This window comes from Hipposideros armiger, unplaced genomic scaffold (genome assembly GCF_001890085.2).
Source record: "Hipposideros armiger isolate ML-2016 unplaced genomic scaffold, ASM189008v1 scaffold_491, whole genome shotgun sequence".
In the NCBI taxonomy this organism is placed as follows: domain Eukaryota; kingdom Metazoa; phylum Chordata; class Mammalia; order Chiroptera; family Hipposideridae; genus Hipposideros; species Hipposideros armiger.
In genome coordinates this window covers 959175-978929 of record NW_017731841.1, presented here as the reverse complement: position 1 = coordinate 978929, position 19755 = coordinate 959175, and the positions used below count along the sequence as shown (strand labels likewise).

At 43.7% G+C, this 19755-nt stretch overlaps 1 protein-coding gene across 2 annotated transcripts in view; it reads right to left on the bottom strand.

The window, feature by feature from the left end:
- TFCP2L1 (transcription factor CP2 like 1) overlaps nt 1–17193 on the bottom strand; it is a 50412-nt gene extending 33219 nt beyond the window's left edge. For both annotated transcript variants that reach the window (XM_019667261.1, XM_019667262.1), the window contains exons 1-2: nt 17021–17193; nt 13513–13664 (exon numbers count right to left, since the gene is read on the bottom strand). In XM_019667261.1, coding sequence (XP_019522806.1) covers nt 13513–13664; nt 17021–17082 — 214 coding nt within the window. In that variant the 5' untranslated portion in view covers nt 17083–17193. The remainder of the gene's footprint in view (nt 1–13512; nt 13665–17020) is intronic.
- Nucleotides 17194–19755: the final 2562 nt, after the last annotated feature.

The window sequence follows — 19755 nt, the reverse complement described above, 5'->3', positions numbered from 1 at the left end:
TCCACGCAGTGAGTGAGCTGGCTGCCCAAGGCCATCCAAGGTCACGAAGCCAGGAGGCAGTCAAGCTGGGACATGCCCCCAAGTAGGGATGACTCCACCTGGCTGCTGTGTGGCTACTAAGTGAGTTTTCGCCCAACTGTCTCAGGTAGCGGAGTGGGGAATACCCACCCCGCTGCTGTGACACAGGCGCTGCCCCAGCAGGCCTACCCCTGCTTGCCTCCCCCGGGGCCATGCCCACCAGGCTCTCCTGCAGAGCGGCTCTGCCCAGCGAGCGGAACCCAGAGCAGGGCCTCCTGCCCGGATCACGGTGTTCCCAAGAACAGGAGGCAACTGCCCTCCCCGGCCAGCCAAGATTTACAGGTTGTTTACTTTCCAACAGCTACTGCTTTGGGTAATTAATGCCGCATAAAACATAATGAAGGCCATCATTACCTCAGAGAAAGGAGGGCTGGGCACCCGTAGTCCTGTACTAATGACCGACAGAGAAAGCATAATGCTGCCTACATCGTGTCCTGCACGTGTGGTTTTTCTTGTCACCTGCATACATTCAGTATTACGCAAGTATGTTGACAGAGCGCTCACACACAGTCATGCTTCAGGGAACAAGCTCCGCCACCAGCAGACACAATCCCAATCCTGATGGCCTCTCACCTGGGTGACCTTGGTCAAGGCACTTAACTTCCTCGGAGCCATTATGAATGTCGGGAACTAGGCACCATGCCTGGCACTCAGCGGATCCCTAATACATACTTGGCGGATAATAAGTATATGTGTCTATGCACAAAAGAAAGAGAGTCAGTCATGTTCTGGAGACTTCTGAGAGAAGGATTATTTTGAGGGCTGGGACAGGGAAAATACAAGATGCTCCTCTTGACTTAAGCATCTCGTAGTGTCGAAAGTGAGGGAATGCTCAGGAAAAGGATGGAGGCATGTCAGAGACACACAGGAGCCAACCTGCAGGAGCTCCCACCGGCCACAGCTGGAACAATTTGAGCAACAAACTGGGTAACAATAGTGTTGAATTTTAACCCACAGAATAAAATAAATATCCATGAGTCTATACTGACATAATAAGGAAATAAACTAATGGTAGAGGAGAGAAAGCTCTTTCTTACAGTAGCATTCCAATTACTAAATGTAGAAAGGAGAGGGAAATAAATAAAAATTGGTGCAGACAAGATCCAGCAATGGATGCTACCATTAGTGAGTGCAAGTTTAAGGATAATCAAGATATCAACCTAGTCTCCAAGTATCTCCCCCACCTCCAAATACTTATGAATTACATAGTGGGAAATAATAACTTGATAGCACAGGAACCTGGCAGACACTACTAAATCATGAAGGTTACCACCACTGGCAATAAGACAAATTAGCATCACGACCCCTCAATATGATGCACTGGGAAGGACATAATGTCACTTCTGTGGCATTCTTTCCAAAACTGCACAACCTCAATCTCATCATTAAAATACATCACAAAAACCCAAACTGAGGGGCACATACAAAACTGACCAGGGAGCCCTCTGGAAGTGTGAAGTTCATGGAAGAAAATAAAGACTAAGGGACTGTCATAGATTGGAGACTGAAGAGATGTGACAATGAAATACCATGTGGGATTCTGGATAGGAACCTGGAACCAAAAGGGGTCAATAGTGAAGGAACTGGTAAAATTCAAATAAAGATTGCAGTAGAGTTAATAGAATCACTCCAGTGTCACTGCCTGGTTTCCATAATTGTACCACGGCTATATGGTAACATTATCGGAAGCTGGGTAAACAGTATACAGGAATTCTTGGTACTATTTTTAACATTTTTCTTTAAAGCTAAAGTTACTCTTTGGTGCTTGCTCAAAATGCTGTGGAATCCCAAGCCCCACCCAGAACTATGCATAGCAAGCCTGGGTGGGACCCAGGAGTTGGCATTCTTAGAAGCACTGCTGGCTGTTCTGAATCAGGGGCCTAGGGACCCCTGGACACTTGATCAGCATTTTAAAAAGCTGTTTGATTTGCTCTTGATACTGGGAATGGTATCTCTTTTTCCTATTTTATGTTATACTTGATTATTGTTGGTTCATAGGAAATTCACTCATTTTTCATGCTGAACTTATATCCAGCCACACTGCTGAACTAAAACCTTAATCTATGAAAATCTGCAGATCATCAACCCATTTTGATTTATAAAATGGCAACTGCATGTGGTTCCACCTAATGCAATGGTTCTTGCAGGTGAATAAGCAAAAGGAAAACAGGGGGGAAAAAAGGTAATGGAGACAAACTGCCAGTTTTTAATAAATATATGAGAAGATGCTCAATTTCACTCGTAATAGTTATTAGAAATTGAATAAAGTGCTAATTTTCCGTGTACATATTAAAAAAAGATTCAAAAGGTTGACAATACAGAGTCCAGGCAAGGATGTGGAGAAACAGGTACCATGCTGCACAGGTGGTAGGGGTATGAACATGTAAGTTGATAGGAAAAAGGAGAGTGAAGAGTAGAAAAACAAATCTCTAAGATCAGATCAGAACTGTGACTCACTCAGGCACCTCCCCTCCAAGCCCTGCCAGCCCAAACCACATCAATGCTGGGGCTGAGGGTATTTACATGCCTTGGTTGGCCAAGATCTTGGAGGTGGGAACCTGACAGCCTGGTTGCTCAGATTCCACCCACCACTGTCTGGCCCCGGGCAGTCCCTTTTTCTGTCTTAGCATCTGGTAAGATAGAGGAAGACTTTCTGGGACAGTCACTGTCAGGGTCAACAGGGCTTGTCAGCACAGCCCTGAGACAGCCAAAGCCTCCTCTTCTCCCTTTCCCCCAGGCCCTCCAGAAGAGCGGCCTCCTACGGACCATCTCAGAGCACTGCTCCACCATCAACCTCTGCTTACAGAGTGGAGAAAGGGAGAGGGTGGGAGCAGCCATGCTTACATAGGGCCCAGCTCTTGGGCCATATTGGTCCAGGTGAGCACGCCACCTAGCCAGACCCTCCCTAGGAGTGTGGAAATGGAAACACAGGTCTGTGCAAAAACTTGTAAATGAATGTTCATAGCAATATGTTCACAGTAGCCAAAAACTGGAAACAATCCAAATGTCCATCAACTAAAGAATGAATAAATAAAATGAGGTACATCCATATAATGGAGTGTTACTGGGCAATGAACAGGAGCGAAGTTCTGATACATGCTACAATGTGGATGGCCCTTGAAAACGTTACGCTAAGTGACAGAAGTCAATCACAAAAGACTTGTATAACACCATTTATATGAAATGTCTAGAATAGGCGAATTTATAGACATAGAAAGTAGATTCATGGTTGCCTAGGGCTGGGGGGAGGGGAGAGAGGATAGGGATTGATTACTAATGGGTGCAGACTTCTTTCAGGAGATACAAAAATGTTCTATAATTAGTTGTGATAGTTGAACATATTTATCTGAGTACACTAAAAAACATGAACTGTGTACTTTAAATGGATGGGTTGTATGGTGTGTGAACTGTGTCCCAATAAAACTGTTTTAAATAAAAGAAAGAGCAACCAGATTAAAGTACCACTCTGTGACCTGGGGCAAATCACACAGCCTTTCTAGGCTTCAGCTTATCCACCTATAATACAAGGGAGTGGGGCAGGGAGTGTATAGGCTGGATCAGTGCTTCTCAAACTTTAATATGCTCATAAATCACCAGTAACTATTAAAACACAGATTCTGATTCAGTTATCTTGCAGCAGACCCAAGATTCTGCATTTCTAACAAGCTTTCAGGTAACGCTGGTCTGTGGACCACATTTTCAATAGCAAGGGATCAGAGATATCTTAGGCCCCCTCCTCTAATACTTAAGGAATCTACTCTTATCTACCTCTGTGAATTCCCAGAGCACATGTGGGCTCTCCTTCCCATTCAGGACTCAAAGAGTCCTCTAACCACCCAGAGAGAAGCTTCCAGGGCATGGTCACTGGCTGCAGAGTGGCAAAGGAAGGCCAAACACCCCCCCAAATCTACCTGAGCACAGAGCCCCTGGTGAGGTCCTCAACCTGCAAAGCACAGAGCCATGAGTGAAGCAGGACCGACATTTTGTTTGCAAGTTTTAGTCCCCTCTTTCTGGAAAGAAAAAGGTGAAGCAGAGCAGTATCCTCAGTGGCTAACAAGCCTCAGGTACACCCAAGTGTCCATCCCTGGGGTGCTCAGTGAAAACAGAGTCCTGCCCCTCCCAGCTCGAACACAGCAGGAACCACATACTCCAGGAGACTCTGATGCTCCTCCCTCTGCCTCTGCCCTGTGACTGCCTGGTGCTTCTCCAGGCGGCCCTGCATTGTGCGGTGTGCCCCTCCACTTGGGAACTTAACAAACTATCTTTTCAATGGTAATCGTCTCTTTATCTGTTGCCCGCACAGTACCTGAAAAATAACAAAACCTACATTGAAAACATATCTGGATACCCCCTGTATCATCAGGTCCCCAGCAAAGCAGGAGAGGTGAGCTGTGAGGGCTCAGGTAAACAGGGTGATGGGCAGGTTTGATTCAGATTTACAATAGCCAACCTCTAAACATGGATAAGCACAGCAGGACATCTGATGTGTCTTCTCTCTTTAAATTAATTTTCATTAATTTAAAGCCTACAAGTTCTGCCAATTAAGTTTGTAAACTCATCCTAGAAAAAGTGCTACATACCTCATTGCTGAATATCACTATGGTTACCCTTGAACTACTCCGCTTGGGAAACTGTGCACCGATGCCAGCACCTAGCCCACCCTTCAAAGAAATTTTGTAACTCTTTTTCTGGAATGGCCTTCAGAGCTGTCATTGTATTACCCTTGATGTCCTGAATGTCATCAAAGTGTCTTCCTTCCAGTATTTCCTTTGTCTTCAGGTAAAGAGTCATTGGGGGCCAGATCAGGTGAGTAGGGAGGGTGTTCCAATACAGTTATTTGTTTACTGGCTAAAGACTCCCTCACAGACAGTGCTGTGTGAGCTGTGCATTGTCGTTATGCAAGAGCCATGAATTGGTGAAAAGTTCAAGTCGTCTTTTTCACGCAGCTTTTTCAGCACTTCCAAATAGTTAATATGGTTAACTGTTTGTCCAGTTGGTACAAATTCATAATGAATAATCCCTCTGATAACAAAAAAGGTAGCAACATCGTTGCAACAAGTTCACGAACTAAATTGTCAGACCACGTATTTCATTCAACATGGTATTTAATTGTGCTGCCTTGTTCTCATTCAAGTTTTAATAATTATAATTTCTAATGTAGTGTTTCTAGAATATAGATGGTTTTAACATAATTCTTAAGAATATATCATTCCCAGTTCATTGGGCCCTCCAGAGTTAGATAGTGTGAATATTATATTTTAACTCAATTTGTCAACTTTTAAAAGATAATTGAAGTTTGACATGACCAAGAAGAGACCTTTGAAACATTAAAACTCATTTCTATATGCTACGAGCTGTAGTAGGCAGTCTGTACAAGTAACCTCATATTTATTTCAATAAATGTTGACTGGTTTTTAAAACAACAAAGAAACCAAAAACCCAATCAATGACAATGACACCCCCAGTTAAAGTCTTAGTTATTTTTATTAGTTTAACTCATAGGTTAATTATGGAGAGCTGACATTTGGGAAAACATTTGTTCCTTATTTGGTTTTTCCTTTAACCTTTGTGCTGTGGTTTATAAAATTCTTTACTGAGTAAACATTTCTAAATTTTATGTAGCCAAAATAAAGTATCCTTGCATGGCACAAACAAAACAAACAACAACAACAAATGTCTCATTTCATTCTCAAGACAAGACCTGAAGTGGGTGTTATGTCTATTTTACAAAACACACAGGTTGACAGTTTCAATAACTTGGAAAGAATTGGAACCTGGGTGTATCCAGCTCCAAAACCCCTAGCTGTTGGTCTGCCACCCAGTTTCTAAGAAAGAATAATTAATACTGTCATCCAAACTAGTGTTACCAACAAGGAGAAAGATGTTTTGTTTTGTTTTGTTTTAAGTTAACAACACAGGTTGGATATCTTTTGTGTATACACATAAGGATCTCCTCATGCTTTTTATGGCTGTGCAGTATTCTGCTATGTGAAGGCTCCACATTCAGTAAGTTATTGTGGGATAATGTGGAAAGTAATAGAGTTGGATTCCTACCTCATTCCTTCCACACAAAAATGAATGCCAAAGTGTCGAAGACTAGGGAAAAAAACCTTTAAAAAACAGGTGAACATTATTAAAATCTTAAAGTGAAAAAGTCTTTCCTAACACACACAAAAAATTAAGGTAATATCCAATAAACCTGATCACATAGAAATTTATAAAAACTTCTATTATGTAAAAGGAAGGGCAAGCAAACAAATGAAAAATGAATGAAATACATGAAAATGTGAAAAAATATGTCTAACATATTATCCCAAATACGGAAAGAGCCATTACAAATAAATAAGAAACGGGTGAAAATCCCACTTGAAAAATGGGTAAACCACATGAAAGGCAAAAGGTGTAAAAATAACCAAGTAAAATGTGAAATATATTCAACATAATTGAGGAAATGAAAATTAAAACAGGAATACCCTATATTTTCCCCATTAATAACCAAAGGTTAAAAAGTGTTGACAATGATATAGAAAAATAGACATTCTCCATTCATTCAAAGAAATTATGTACACCTAGCACTGTGCTAGGACAAGCAGTCAACAAGATATTCAAGGTCTCTGCCTGCAAGGAGTTAACATTCCAAGTGTGGTAGAGATAGGGGATAGATAATAAGGGAGGAGGGAATAAACAAGTATTCAGATAGTTACTGTTCGTAGAAGTACAAAGCTGTACAACTTCATTGCAGGGCAGTATGGCAGTATCTATCAAAATGTGCTGGCAATTAATTCTATTTCTAGATATTTATCCTAAAGATATTTTCACTCCTGCTAAAGCACAAAGATATGTGGACATAGATGCTCACTGGAGTGCTCAGTATAATTACGAAAAAAGTCCCATGTTCCTCAAGAGAACAAGTTATGCAACATCCATGAAATGGGTAATAACGTAACCAGTAAGGATCAGCTTTGGTTTATATTTTTTAATGTACCTATATGGAAAGACTTTGAGGATATTTTGAGGGGAATAAAAGCAAGTTGCTGAACAGTATGTATAATACAATCCCATTTCTCTTAAAAACAGGCACATACATTTCTACAAGTATGTATGTATGTGTGTCTATATAAAATTAGATATATGTAGGTTAATGTATGACTACACAATTAGACATATATGGGTTAATATATGACTAAAGAAAATCCAGGAAGTGGGGTTGGTGGAAGCTTTCTGGAGTACAAATTTCTATACTGTTTGGCTGTTCTATTTTATAGTAAGTACATGCTATTTTTATACTCTGGGGAAAAAAACAATAAAGGAGAAAGCATTAAAAAAAGTAATGCATTTAAGTGTCACTTGGTTTACTCAATTTATAGCCCCAAACTTCAGGCTAAAAATTAATCTGGAAAGAAAACTTAAGCTACGAAGAAAGGATAACAAAGTAAATAATCCTTTGCCTCATTCCTTAAATTCAAAGTCACTGATATAATTGGGAGAAGGGAAAATATAACTGTGTACTTAGTATTTGCCAGACCTTTATTATTCACTTAATTCTCAAGGCAACAAAAAAATTAAACCGTCCCAATTGGAGATGAGGAAACCAAGGTTCCTAGACATGAAGCGATTTCCCCAGAGTGGAAGCTGGTTTAAATAAAAAAAACAACAACAAAAAACATAGTAGCCCTTCGGTCTGGGTTCTAGGAGCAGAAAACACAGGACTTCCCCACCTAGAGCTCTTATTTCCCTGGCCATTCCCTTAGGTCACTCTGGGTGGAGCAGCTGAAGGGTGAGAGTAGAGTAGAAACAACTGATTATGATTTTTTGTTCAAGGAGGCATTTTCTCCCCCTTCCATTCCTCATGGTCCTTTCCTCTACAAGTTTGTTACACCTTCCCTCAGAGCTAGGTCACTCACAGAAGTGTAAGCCTAGAATCCTGCCCAAAGGAAGTCCCAGGAAAAGTGGCCAGAGAACGCGTGCCTCCCCTTCCAGAACTCCATTCATTAATACATCACAGCTCAACCACTCCCCAGGTCTGCCTGATTATGTGATATGGGCAAGGGGACCTGATTCCACCTCTTTCAGCCTGCCATATGTAAAGTGGGAATACATATATAGTTGGGGAGAATAACTCAAAAGAGAATATCAGAAAGCATTTTGTAAATTCTAAAGTGCTAAACAAAGTATCATCCTAAAGGCTGTGGTCCCCATGTCAAGTAATCCTTGACACAAAAGCTCACATGATTTAGAAGTCCATTGCTTTTTGTAATCACAATTTTAAAGATGGTATTTTAACACCCTGCATAGGACATGTCTCCTTCACATTATGTCTATTATCAGGTTGTACAATGAATGAAGAATAGAAAAGCTCAACAGGCCTTCCTGCCTTCCATCTGTTCCAAAACTACCACATTTTGATTCTAAGAGGTGCAATTCTTAATCTTCAAATTAGGAAAAGAAAGGATAAAAACAGGGAAAATTTTCAAAGTCCCAATTTGATGACCTTGTTAACTTCCAAAATAGGATTAGGGAAAACATGTGTGTCCACTTTATTATTAATAATGACTAATATGTGAATGCTTACAATGTGCCAGACACTGTTTTCAGTGCTGTGCATTTATTGACTCATTTTATCCACATAGTAGCACCTATGTGGAATTTTATTTCCTCCATTTTACAGATGAGGAGTTGGAGGCACTGAGAGGTTAAGTGACTTGCCCAGGTGACTGCCCAATGGCGCAGCTTTGGCAAGGCAGTTTGAAATTTTGGCCATCTGGTCTACCTGTCCATCCATATCATTCACACTCCTTATGTTCCAAACCCTAATCATCCTCGACCACTTAGGATTCTCTGGATAGGCAGTGTGCTTAACTGCAGCACCACCACCACCACCCCACAACCCATTCTTGCCTTTGCACATGGCTTTTCTCTCTTCTCACTGAACCGCCCTCTCCTTCCAATGGACAGGCAATTTTACTCCATGAATCAATGAAAGTAAGAGTCCTATGAAAATTCATTACTATATTTAAGATTAAAAAGTTACTTTGTAGGAAATACAAAAGCTTTCTCCATAAGGAGCCATTCTTACAAAGTTGTTTCTTATCTCAAAGCCAGAACTCACTACACAGATGACCTGGGGTTCTCTTTCCTCTGTTCTCCATGACCCCTCCCCTCCACCACCCACTTTACCCCCTTCTCCCCTCTGGCTCCAGCCCGCCTTCCGGAAAGATCTGTCCACTGTGACCTTTGGCCACTGACAGAGGTTGATCTGTAAGTTTTCAGACCTCCATTCAGCAGCTGTCCACCCCTTTTCCTTCGGACTCCATTTCAGAGGAAGAGGACATGCTTTGTTTTTCAAACCATTTTCACCATACCCAAAACTGGCCATGGAGCTTGGTGATAGGAAGCCATAAGTAATACACCTTGCCCAAGCCATGTGATGGCAGGCACTGGTTAGACACTGCACTGAGAAATGCGCACTCAATGGCTGAAATGACTTATTGATTTATAGATACAGCATCCTTCCATATTTTCAGAGAACTGTAAATACATCATTGCAAGGAAGGAGACATGGGATGGCCTCATAGAACGAGTGCGACATCATAGAACAATACAATAAATATTAAATACTTAATAGCAAACTTTTCAATTAACCAAAAGGGTTTTGACTGATGTGTCAAAACTACTTTTAATTGAATCAATGCCTATTTGTCATCGAAGTACAGGCTACTTTAAATAAGATATGCCAAAAAAGATATCCAGTACAACATGCTGATAATAGCAACAAAAAGAGAGAGAAAAAAATAAAATGGAATAAAATAAATCATGCCTAATTTTTAATTTTCTGATTCTTCACAGAGCACCCATATCATGGCACCAAGTTTAATTAATGCTGCGGATACAATGTGAAATACACTCACACACACCACACACACACACACACACACACACACACACACACACACACACACACACACACAGCTCTGCCCTAACCAAGCTTCCATTCTATTATGGGAAACAGGCACTAAAATAATTACACTGTGTATTTTTTTCCAGCAGTTATAACAATATACTGTCCTAAATAACAAGTGGAAAGTGTGAAATAATATTCAGACATATTAAATGATGTTTAAGAGACTTTAATTATGACAGAACATTTTATCACAAGAATAGTAGTTAATAAAAGCAACAAACAATTTTCCAAAGCATATAATCTCATCAATGTTAAAAAAAAGGTATAGAAGGAAAATTTAATGGTTGTAAAATCCATCTAAAAGAATAAATAATTGAGAATGGCTAAGAAAAATGATGAAAGGAACTTCTACTCCCAAATAGGGAAACATATTTCTAAGCTACAAGAAATAGCTGAATGAGAAACGAGGTGAGAATCACTGAATCTCAGGGGTACAGGACAAATACCTATAGAAGGGTCTGTTTCTGGACTAATATGGTTTTTTAAATGTTTCAAAAGTGGCATTTTAAACCAGTGAGAAAATGATAAACTAGGCAATAACTAGTAGGTTAGCTATTTAGAAAAATAAACAAACTTAGACCTTTATATCACATCATAAATTCCAAATTAAACATGATAGTATAAAGCTGATATATATATATATATAATAGTCATAATCCAAACCATCTTCAAATGATGAATTATTCAGTTAAAAAATTCCAAATGCATTTCAAAGTTAAAATTTAAAAACAATTAAATGAAATTTAGGTAACCACTTAGCTGATTTTAGGGTGGGCAGGCATTCTAAGCATAAAAGAAAAACCATTTTAAAAGACAAAGGTTTGACAACAGACATTTAAAATAAATTTCTACACAGAAAAACAAATCATGACATATATCCCACACCATAAATATAGTTACCATACAATAAATATAGCTAATGGCCAGCAACCAACAGGGGGAAATGTTTGTAATGTATGGCAGTTAAAAGGCTAATATTCTTCATATAGGGTATGCTATTATAATCAATAGGATATAAACATCCCAATAGGAAATTGTGCGAAGGTTATAAATATAATTGATGGAGAAATAAAAAAGATCAATAAACATTTTTTAAAATATTCAGCCTTACTAGCAATGATAGAAATGCTAGTTTAAGATTAAATTCTATGTTTCACTAATCAGATGAAAAATGACAACATCCAATATTAGGAAATAGACAGTGAAATGTACCCTGCTGGCCAGCACCTAAATTGATGAGATTCTGCTGAGAAGGCAATTTGGTAAATATCTCAAAAGCTTCACTCAAACCCTTTGATCCAGTAACTCTACTTCTAAGGTATTTATTCTAAAAATAAATTTAAAAATCTACATTTCACACAAAGACAACTGGAAACTGAAACTGGATAAGTAACACAACTATAAAACATAATACTATGCAGTCATGACAAAAGCTTAAGTTCTCAAAGCATTTTTAATGACATGAGAAAAGTTCACAAACATATAGTAAGTTAAGCAAACAGGATCTATGTCTGCAGTATGATCATCATTTTAAAAGATGCATATACAAATACGTAGAAACAAGGTTAGCAGTGGTTCTCAGGTAAAACTAGAGATAGCGATTTTACTTTTCTTTTAAATTTATCCCTTATACTTTTCTAAATCACCCATGATGAATATGTATACTATTTTAATAATCAGGAAAATATAGCTTAAAAAATAAGTACACCCAATTAACGCAGGATGGTAAGACTATGGGGCAACTCTTTCTCCCTCTCTTTTAACTTATCTATACTGAGCAAAGGATAAACTCTTTTAAAAAGACCTGGTGTGTTGACTGCCAAACACTGTTCAAAGTTGACTGATTAAAGGCAGGAGGGGTGGAGGGAAGGTGGGGAAGGCAGTCACAGGCTTAGAGACAGGTGGGGAGGCAGGCGCACTCGGGGTCCTGGCGTAGCGGCAGGGCCTCAGACTCACCCTTCAGCACCACGGGACAGGGCCAAGAATAAGAACTGCCTTGGGGTGAACGCTCATAAATATCATCCAATTTCTTCATGCTATTGTGCATTTAGGCAAGAAAGCAGAGGCCCTGAGAGGAAAGCAACTGCTCAAAGGTACACAACAAGTTGGTGGCATTTGACCGCCCGTGAAAGAGAAAGGAAAATGGCCAAAGCCATTCCATGAACAAGCACCGATGTACGGCGGTCTCTCCCACATGGCCACATCACCTGCCATCGATGGCCACCGGCCTCAGCAGATGGAGCACAGGTCTCAGGGTCTGAGCCAGGCGCCCTTCCGCTCACTGAGCTTGGCTTGGTGACTCACTGAGGCCACAGAGCTACCCACAGGGATAAGCATGCCCTTCCACAGAGCCATGTCACCAACGGGAGCGGGCTGTTTCCATCCAGAGGCAGATGCAGAGCCACCTGCTAATTCTGGGCTGGTTTTCCGGCTCAGAAGCTGGCAGGCTCAGAAGTCAGAAGAAAGCTGGGTGATCACATTGAACTTCCACCCTAACTGGCTCCCCAAATTGAGGAGTCAAAGTTCGACGGCATGGAGGCAGCCCATGTAAAACAAACCACTAGCACACTGCAGCTCCCGTGTAACTCAGTGCAGCCCTACAGAAGCTGCTGTGTCCCCTGCCCCTCTGCTCTTCCCATTTAAAAGACAGGGGCAATTAGCCCACTTGATGCCAGGGTGTCTATGAGGTGACCCAGGAAGGAAGCGCAACAAACACATACACATGATCCTATAGCAACCATCGAAACACCATCCATCAGGACGCTGATCTACGGGGGAATAAGAAACTGAACAGCCACCCTCACACCAGGTACTTCACACACCCTCATTCTTTTAAATGTCACAAAATCCCACTGCCCATCTTACACATGAAAACACTGAGGCTCTGGGAAATCAGAAACGCAGCTCCAAGTCACAGAGCTAGGAAGTGCTCGAGCTGGAATTTAAACTCCAAAGCCCATGCCATTTCTCTCAGGACACAGTGGGAGATCTTGTCCCCATCTCCACAAAGGGCTTCTGTCAGGCGTGTGGGGATCCCCACAGAGCCAGTCTTCCCACTACTGCCAACTGCGGCTCCAGAAAGGACAGCAGACCTGGCACCAAAGGTGTTTAATCTACAATCATGAAAAGACATCAGCTGTGGTCACAGTACATGGTAGTTACAACAAAGGCTGCAATCACTGAACATCGCCGTGTGGCGGGCCTGTATGACGGCCGTTACCCACATTTGGCATGAGAAATAATACAGTGATGTGTCCGTTTTTCAGATGAAGTCACTGAGACGAGGTTCAGTGAGGTGGCACAGCTAGGAAATGGAATCTATCTGACACCACAGCCTCCTTCCCGAACCCCACCTCTCCCACTGTGACAAGGTAATGAGGCGCAAATGGGTGGTTGGGTCAATTTCTCCCTCCCTCTGGGTGCCCCCCCCCACCACCCCCGGCTCTACTCTGGCCCAGTGCTCCGGCCACTACCTTGGTTGAGGTAGGTCAATGTCTCTTCATGCAGCTTCACAGCTGGGGACGTGGCAGCACACAGCACATACTGCAGGGGCGGCAGGCGAGCCTCATTCTCGGGGGACAGCTGGGGCTCCTCCTGCTTGAAGATGGGCAGAGCGAGCACATCACTGCAACACACAGGAAGGAGTGGTCAGAAGCAGAGCCCTGAGAGCCCATTTGCAAAGACAGAGCCAAGTGGAGAAGTAGATACAGATCTGGGCACGAAGGGCAGCACTGCAAGGCTTGTGGCAGCAGCTCCCCACACCTCGCATCAGACACTCTAGGGTGCTTTCAGACAGAGCAAACCAATCTGTGGTGATTCCACTTTCTCTCAATGACCCTCAAGAGATGCATTCAAACAAATCATCAAAGAGGTAAAAATGCAACGTTATCTAACATCTACAAATTACAGAAATCTTCTGTGCGACAAAGGGACTAGCAGCAATGGAGTGAACTTTAGATGCCATATGATGTCCATCCACAAGATACTACTCATTATAAAGTTTTACTTTTAGAATTAGACTCCGAACAAAAGTGTTAAACTAGTTTAAATAAACTAGTCTATTTATTAGACACTTCTCAGACCAATAAAACCCTGTCCTCAGGGCTCTGTAAACTATACAAATACAGAAACTGTTTGCTCACTTGCTCAGGTTGAGACATCCTCCAACTCTTCCAAAAAAAAAAAAGACAGCTGACCCATAACCCCAATTGTAAGGGTCATACTAATATCTCCTAAATGCCAAACAAGAAGGGAAGACCTTGGTTTCAATTCCATTTTCTTATCCAAATGGAAAATATTAAGATGCTCAAAGATTCGTTTTTCTCTACCTCTGAACAAAACTCCCCACCATATCCAAAAAAGTCAGCCTCACATGAGCCTATGACTGGAGAACTTGTTTCTAGATGTATTTTTTAATGTCCTCGCAAAGAAAAAGAAATCCTTGAGAATATGAATGACCTGCAGGCAGGACACACTTGTTTAAGACCTCTAAATTATGAGCAGCATGAAAACAGGTGCCAAAAAAATGCTCTTATCTTGATAACCCTCCTCCTTCCGTGTGTCCCAGGTTATGAATCAGATTCACTGACCCCGTTTTACTGTATAAACAATAGAATTACTGGTACAATCTGTTCCTCAAACAACACAATAAACAAGTGTCTCTAAAACACAAACCCAGCACACACCCCAACAATGTCTAACCAATTCTCAGAAGGAAAAGCCGGGCTCAGAGCACACCTGGAACACCTCCCATGTGTGTACATCTGGCCCAAAGACCAGAGCGCAGTGCTATCTTGGCTCCCCCACACCTCACCTTCCTTTTACCAGACCGGGACACACTCCCAACCCAAGTGGTTATCTAGGAACAGGAGAGAGGCAGGCAGGCCTGCTCACCTGGAGATTGCATAATTTCATGTTTGCACAGATCATGTGAAGTTAATAATCCATGGGCTGCTGCCTTTAAATATAAAAAAAAAAAAAAAAAAGGAGGGGGTAAGAACCATCACTCAACAGTAACTTGTTTCAAGCCTGGCATCCTTATTTGCCAAGGAATAAAAGTCACGAGAACACCAAACAGAAAAAGGAAAGAAGGGAGTAAAGGCCACTACCCTGGTAAGGTCAAACAACATGCAGAAGTTCTACAGTGAAGAGAAAACCAAAAATAAAAACACACACCAAAAAAAAAAAAACAAGAAAAAGGACAAGACCCTCATTCTAGAGTTGGGGAGACCAGGGATGTATTCACTGACTCCCACCATGGCCTTCACTGAGGTCAACTTCTACAAGGCGAAACTCCAGCTTCCAAGAAGTGAAATAAAAAAAGGGCATGGACCAAATACTTCTTTATCCGTGGACCCAAAGTGACCCCAGAAACCAATATGGCTTTATGATACCTCTCACCCCAACTCTGCCACCCCACTTAATACAATAACAAAATCCTAGAAGTTATCTCAGGTATTCCACAGATAAATTTCCATTTCATTAGCAGAGGTACCTCCCATGCAAGGGAAATTATTCCCTAAAGGGATGACATTTTAGGTATCCAGGAAGTTTTAAATATACTCACCCTTCACTCAAGGTCACCTTCAAAATCATTTTGAAGATATGGCAAGACACTCGATGGCCACAAACTAAAACTTAGGCAAAACTAAACCTAAAATCCCATCATGCAGCACAATAAAAATGTATTCCATTGTAGCACTTTGTATAAATGAATGGACACTTAATCTTCTACCAGGGATTAACATGCCCAGTGGGCTTCCGACATCCCCCAGAGCAGCTTCCCTCTGGTGACATCACCAAGGTCTGCAGGGAGACCATCAGTGCTAAATTCCTTATAGTTATGCCATCTCCTACTACTCTGGCCAGCAGACACATCAACTCAATCATTTTTTTTTCCCTTTTGGAAGGGGGAGGTCTTCAGGGAGGACTACTGGACAAATACCTATCAGAAGCCAGGATTTACAAACAACGTGTAAATCTGAGTGGAAACTTCTGGGAGCCAAAAAAAAAAAAAACAGCACTCCCCGTGGCTGTCAGTTTGGAGCTTTCAGTGCCAGCGACTCCCTCGGTCTCACAACGCCCTTTCTCTGAGCGTGTACCAAATGCCGTTTGGGTTTTAAATTAGGTACATTTCAAAAATTGTGACTAGGATCGAAATAAAGCAGGCCAAAGCGGGTTCAGGTGAGTTCACAAAGTGCAATGACTGCCCATTAGTACCCGGCCAGCTGCTGAACAGGGGCCTCCGAAAGCTAACGGGGTCCTACTCCCTTCAGGGGATCGGAGACAACTTTGCAAACAGGCAGGACTTACTTTTCCCTTTGAGAAGCACTAGTCAAATCTGTGCAGAAGAAAGAGTTCCATCAAAGGCAATAAACCTCCGCACGGGCCTCAAGCCGACACGCACAAGACCACCTGGAAGGAAGGCGCATCTTGCCCCTACGGAGCCCCAGCCAGCGCCCGCGAGGCTAAGCGCAGGTCGGCGCTCGCCACTCTCTCGCCCCTGCGCCAGACCAAGGACACTGGAAAGGGCGCGAGGCTCAGAGAGGGGGCAGGCGGAGAGGGCCAAAGAGCAGGGGACTAGACTTTCGCGGGACAGGCACCCCTCGGACGCCAGCGGAAAGGAGACGGGGACCAGGACGTACCTGGGGAGGCTGCGGCCAGCTGGTGCGAACCTCGCACCCGCCAGGGGTCGTCATGGGAGAAGCCCTCCCCGGCATCAAGCTCTGCAAGCCGGGCCCCCAACACTGCGCGTCCGGTCCAGCTAGGGTCTGTCCGTCCGTCCCAAGGCGGGACTCTGGGCGGCTCTTTCTCTCAGTTCGTAAAGGGCAGACAGTGGAGAAACGGGACGCAGCGGGGCCGCTGGACACCCGGACCTCGCAGCTACCCTCCCTGGCCTGGACGTCCGACTGTGCCTCGCCCGCCGACCCCGACGCACGGCCCCCGCCCAATGCCCGCGGGGCGGGGCGGCGCGGCCCTTACCGCAGATAGCTGCTGGAGTTGTGCTGGTTGTAGTGCTCGGGCTGCGTGTGCCAGAACAGCATGGCTGGAGCTCCAAGCCGGCCACGACCCAGACGTGCAGAAGGGGACGCAAGCCCAGCGGAGCCCGCAGGGTCACCTGAAAGCGCACTTCGAAGCGCCGAGCGGACCTGCCCAGCGTCTTTATGGACGGCCCAGGGGGCGGGGGGCGGGGCCGCGGCCGGGCCCTCCCCTCAGGCAGCGCGGCGGGGAGGCGGCTCCCGGGCGGCCACCCCACCTGGCGGCACCGCACCGGCGCGCCCTTCCCGGGAGCAAGCGCGCAGCGGGAGCGCTGAACTGGAGGGGCTGGCGCGGCCGCGGGTTGAGGCTGAGGCTCGGCCCCCCCCCTCCCCCCGCTGCCTCCCCTGAGGAGGGTGCTCAGGTGACACTGCCGCTCACCTTCTCTGAGCCCCGCCCTCGACTCTGAGCGCTCGGCTGGTCCGCACCGTGTCTGGAGAGAGGCTGCCTTGAGCTAGGATGTCAGGCACCAAGTCCCAGACCTTACCTTGTTCTTGTTTATTCATAGCACTTTACACTCTCTGAAGTCATGGTATTTTTATTTTTACTTGTGTGTTGCTTGTCTTTCCCCCAAGAATGAAGTATGAAAAAAGGAATGCATCAAGTAAGCAATCAGAGAAGGCTTCCTGAAGGAAGTGACATTGAGCTGAGCGGCCTCATGGATGCAAAGGAAGCATCTCTATGAACATCTGGAGGGAAAGTGGTTCCAGGCAGGGGCAACAGTAATGGCCAAAGCCCTGAAGCAGACCTACTTTGACGAGGCTGCAGTTGGGTAACCAAAGGGAGTGCCTTAGGGGATGAGGTGGGAGAGGTGGGCAGGGCCAATCACAGAGGGCCTAGCAGGCTCTGTAAGGAGCTGGGGTTTTATTCTGTGTGTTTTAAGCAGAGGCGTCGCATATCTGATTTGCCTCTGGTAAAGATCAACCTGGAAAGAGTGTGGACAGTGGATCATAGTAGGGGTCAGGGAGGAGGGAGTGGAGGTCAGAGCCATAATCCACACACATCCCTGAGTCTTAATCGAATGGAATGAAGTCCCATGAAGACCTGTGCCCAGAACTCCCGGCTCCCCCTCACTCTGTTCTCTCAGCTCCCCTCCCTCCAGCCACAGCTGGCAAGCCCCTTCCCCTGAGCAGGTGTCAAAGACTGCTCTTCCCCCATGAGGAAAATGAAAACGTGCCACCTAGATCCCCTTCAAGGGAGGACTTGTCGCACTAGCCACAGGGAGCGCTGTAAGCAGACAGCCCTGTGCCACCAGCCTTTCAGAGACTTTCTCTGCTGCAGAGAGCCACTTAAGAAGCAGGAGTATAGAAGTCTGGCCATCTCTGCCAGTGGGCCGTTTTAACCCCAGGACTCTCCTTGGGCCAGTTGAAGCTGTCCAGGAGAGGGGGCTCCCTCAGTCAGTTCCTGCTTCCTTGCCATTGCTTGCACAGGTGTTAATGTCAGGGTACCTTGCCCAGGAGGGCCTCCTTGTCTGGGCACGACAAAGCCACCATGCTCTTAGAGCTGAGTCTCCATCTGTGGAATGAAGATGATGATGCCCGCCTCTTAGAGCTGTAGAGAGGACTAAGGAAGACAATGTATGGGGTGGGTGTGCAGACCACCCTCTCCCAGCCTTCTCTAAAGCACTCATTTTTAATTACTTCACGAATGTTCAAAACTGTATGGCAGATCAAAAATGCCAGGTGCTAGTCAGAATTACATTCTGTTGCAAGTAACAAAAACTCCTATATAAAAAAAATGGCTTAAATGAGATATAGGCTTATTTTTTCCCTAAGCTCTAAAAGTCTATGGTTAACGCCATGCAATATAGTACCCGTGGGCCACATGTGGCCATTGAAATATGGCTGGTCTTAATCAAGATGTGTTATAAGTGTAAAGTACACACCAATTTCAAAGACTTCATATGAAAAAAGAATATAATTAGCCTGTCAATAATTTTATACTGATCCCATGATAAATGATAATGTTTTGAATATATTGAGTTAAACACTATGTATTGGGTTGTCGGAAAAGTCACGACGCAATTTTGCAACAAAAAAAACATAGAAAAAATGCATCGTGACTTTTCTGACAACCCAATACATTATTAAAATTAATTTCACCAGTTCAGTTTTACCTTTTAAAATGTGGCTACTAGAAAATTGAAATTCAAATATGTGGCTTGCATTTGTAGTTTGCATTATTACATTCCTACTGGACAGAACTGATCTAGAGCAGTGGTTCTCAAGCAGAGGTGACTGCCCACCTCCCCCTTCACCCCCCACAGAGGACACATGGCAATCTCTAGAAACATTTTTGGTTGTCTCAACTTGAGGGGTGGGGGGCTACTGGCATCTAGTGGTTAGAGGCCAAGGATGTTACTAAACATCCTACAACGTACAGACAGCCCCGCATAGCAAAGAATTATCCAGCACAAAATATTAATAGGGCTTAGGTTGAGGAACTAACTTAATTATTCCATGGTATTCTTCAATGTCAGGAACCCAGACTTCTTACATCTTGTTTCTTTGTCATGTGTACCTTCCATTTGCAAGGTAACAGCACAATCTATAATGGCTGCTGGAGATCCAGCCATTACAGCAGCATTCTAGCCAGCCTCAAAGGAGGGGAGAATAAGGCACACCTTCCCTCTTCAAGGAAGATGTACACACTACTTCTGTTTACTTCCCAATGGTTGGAAA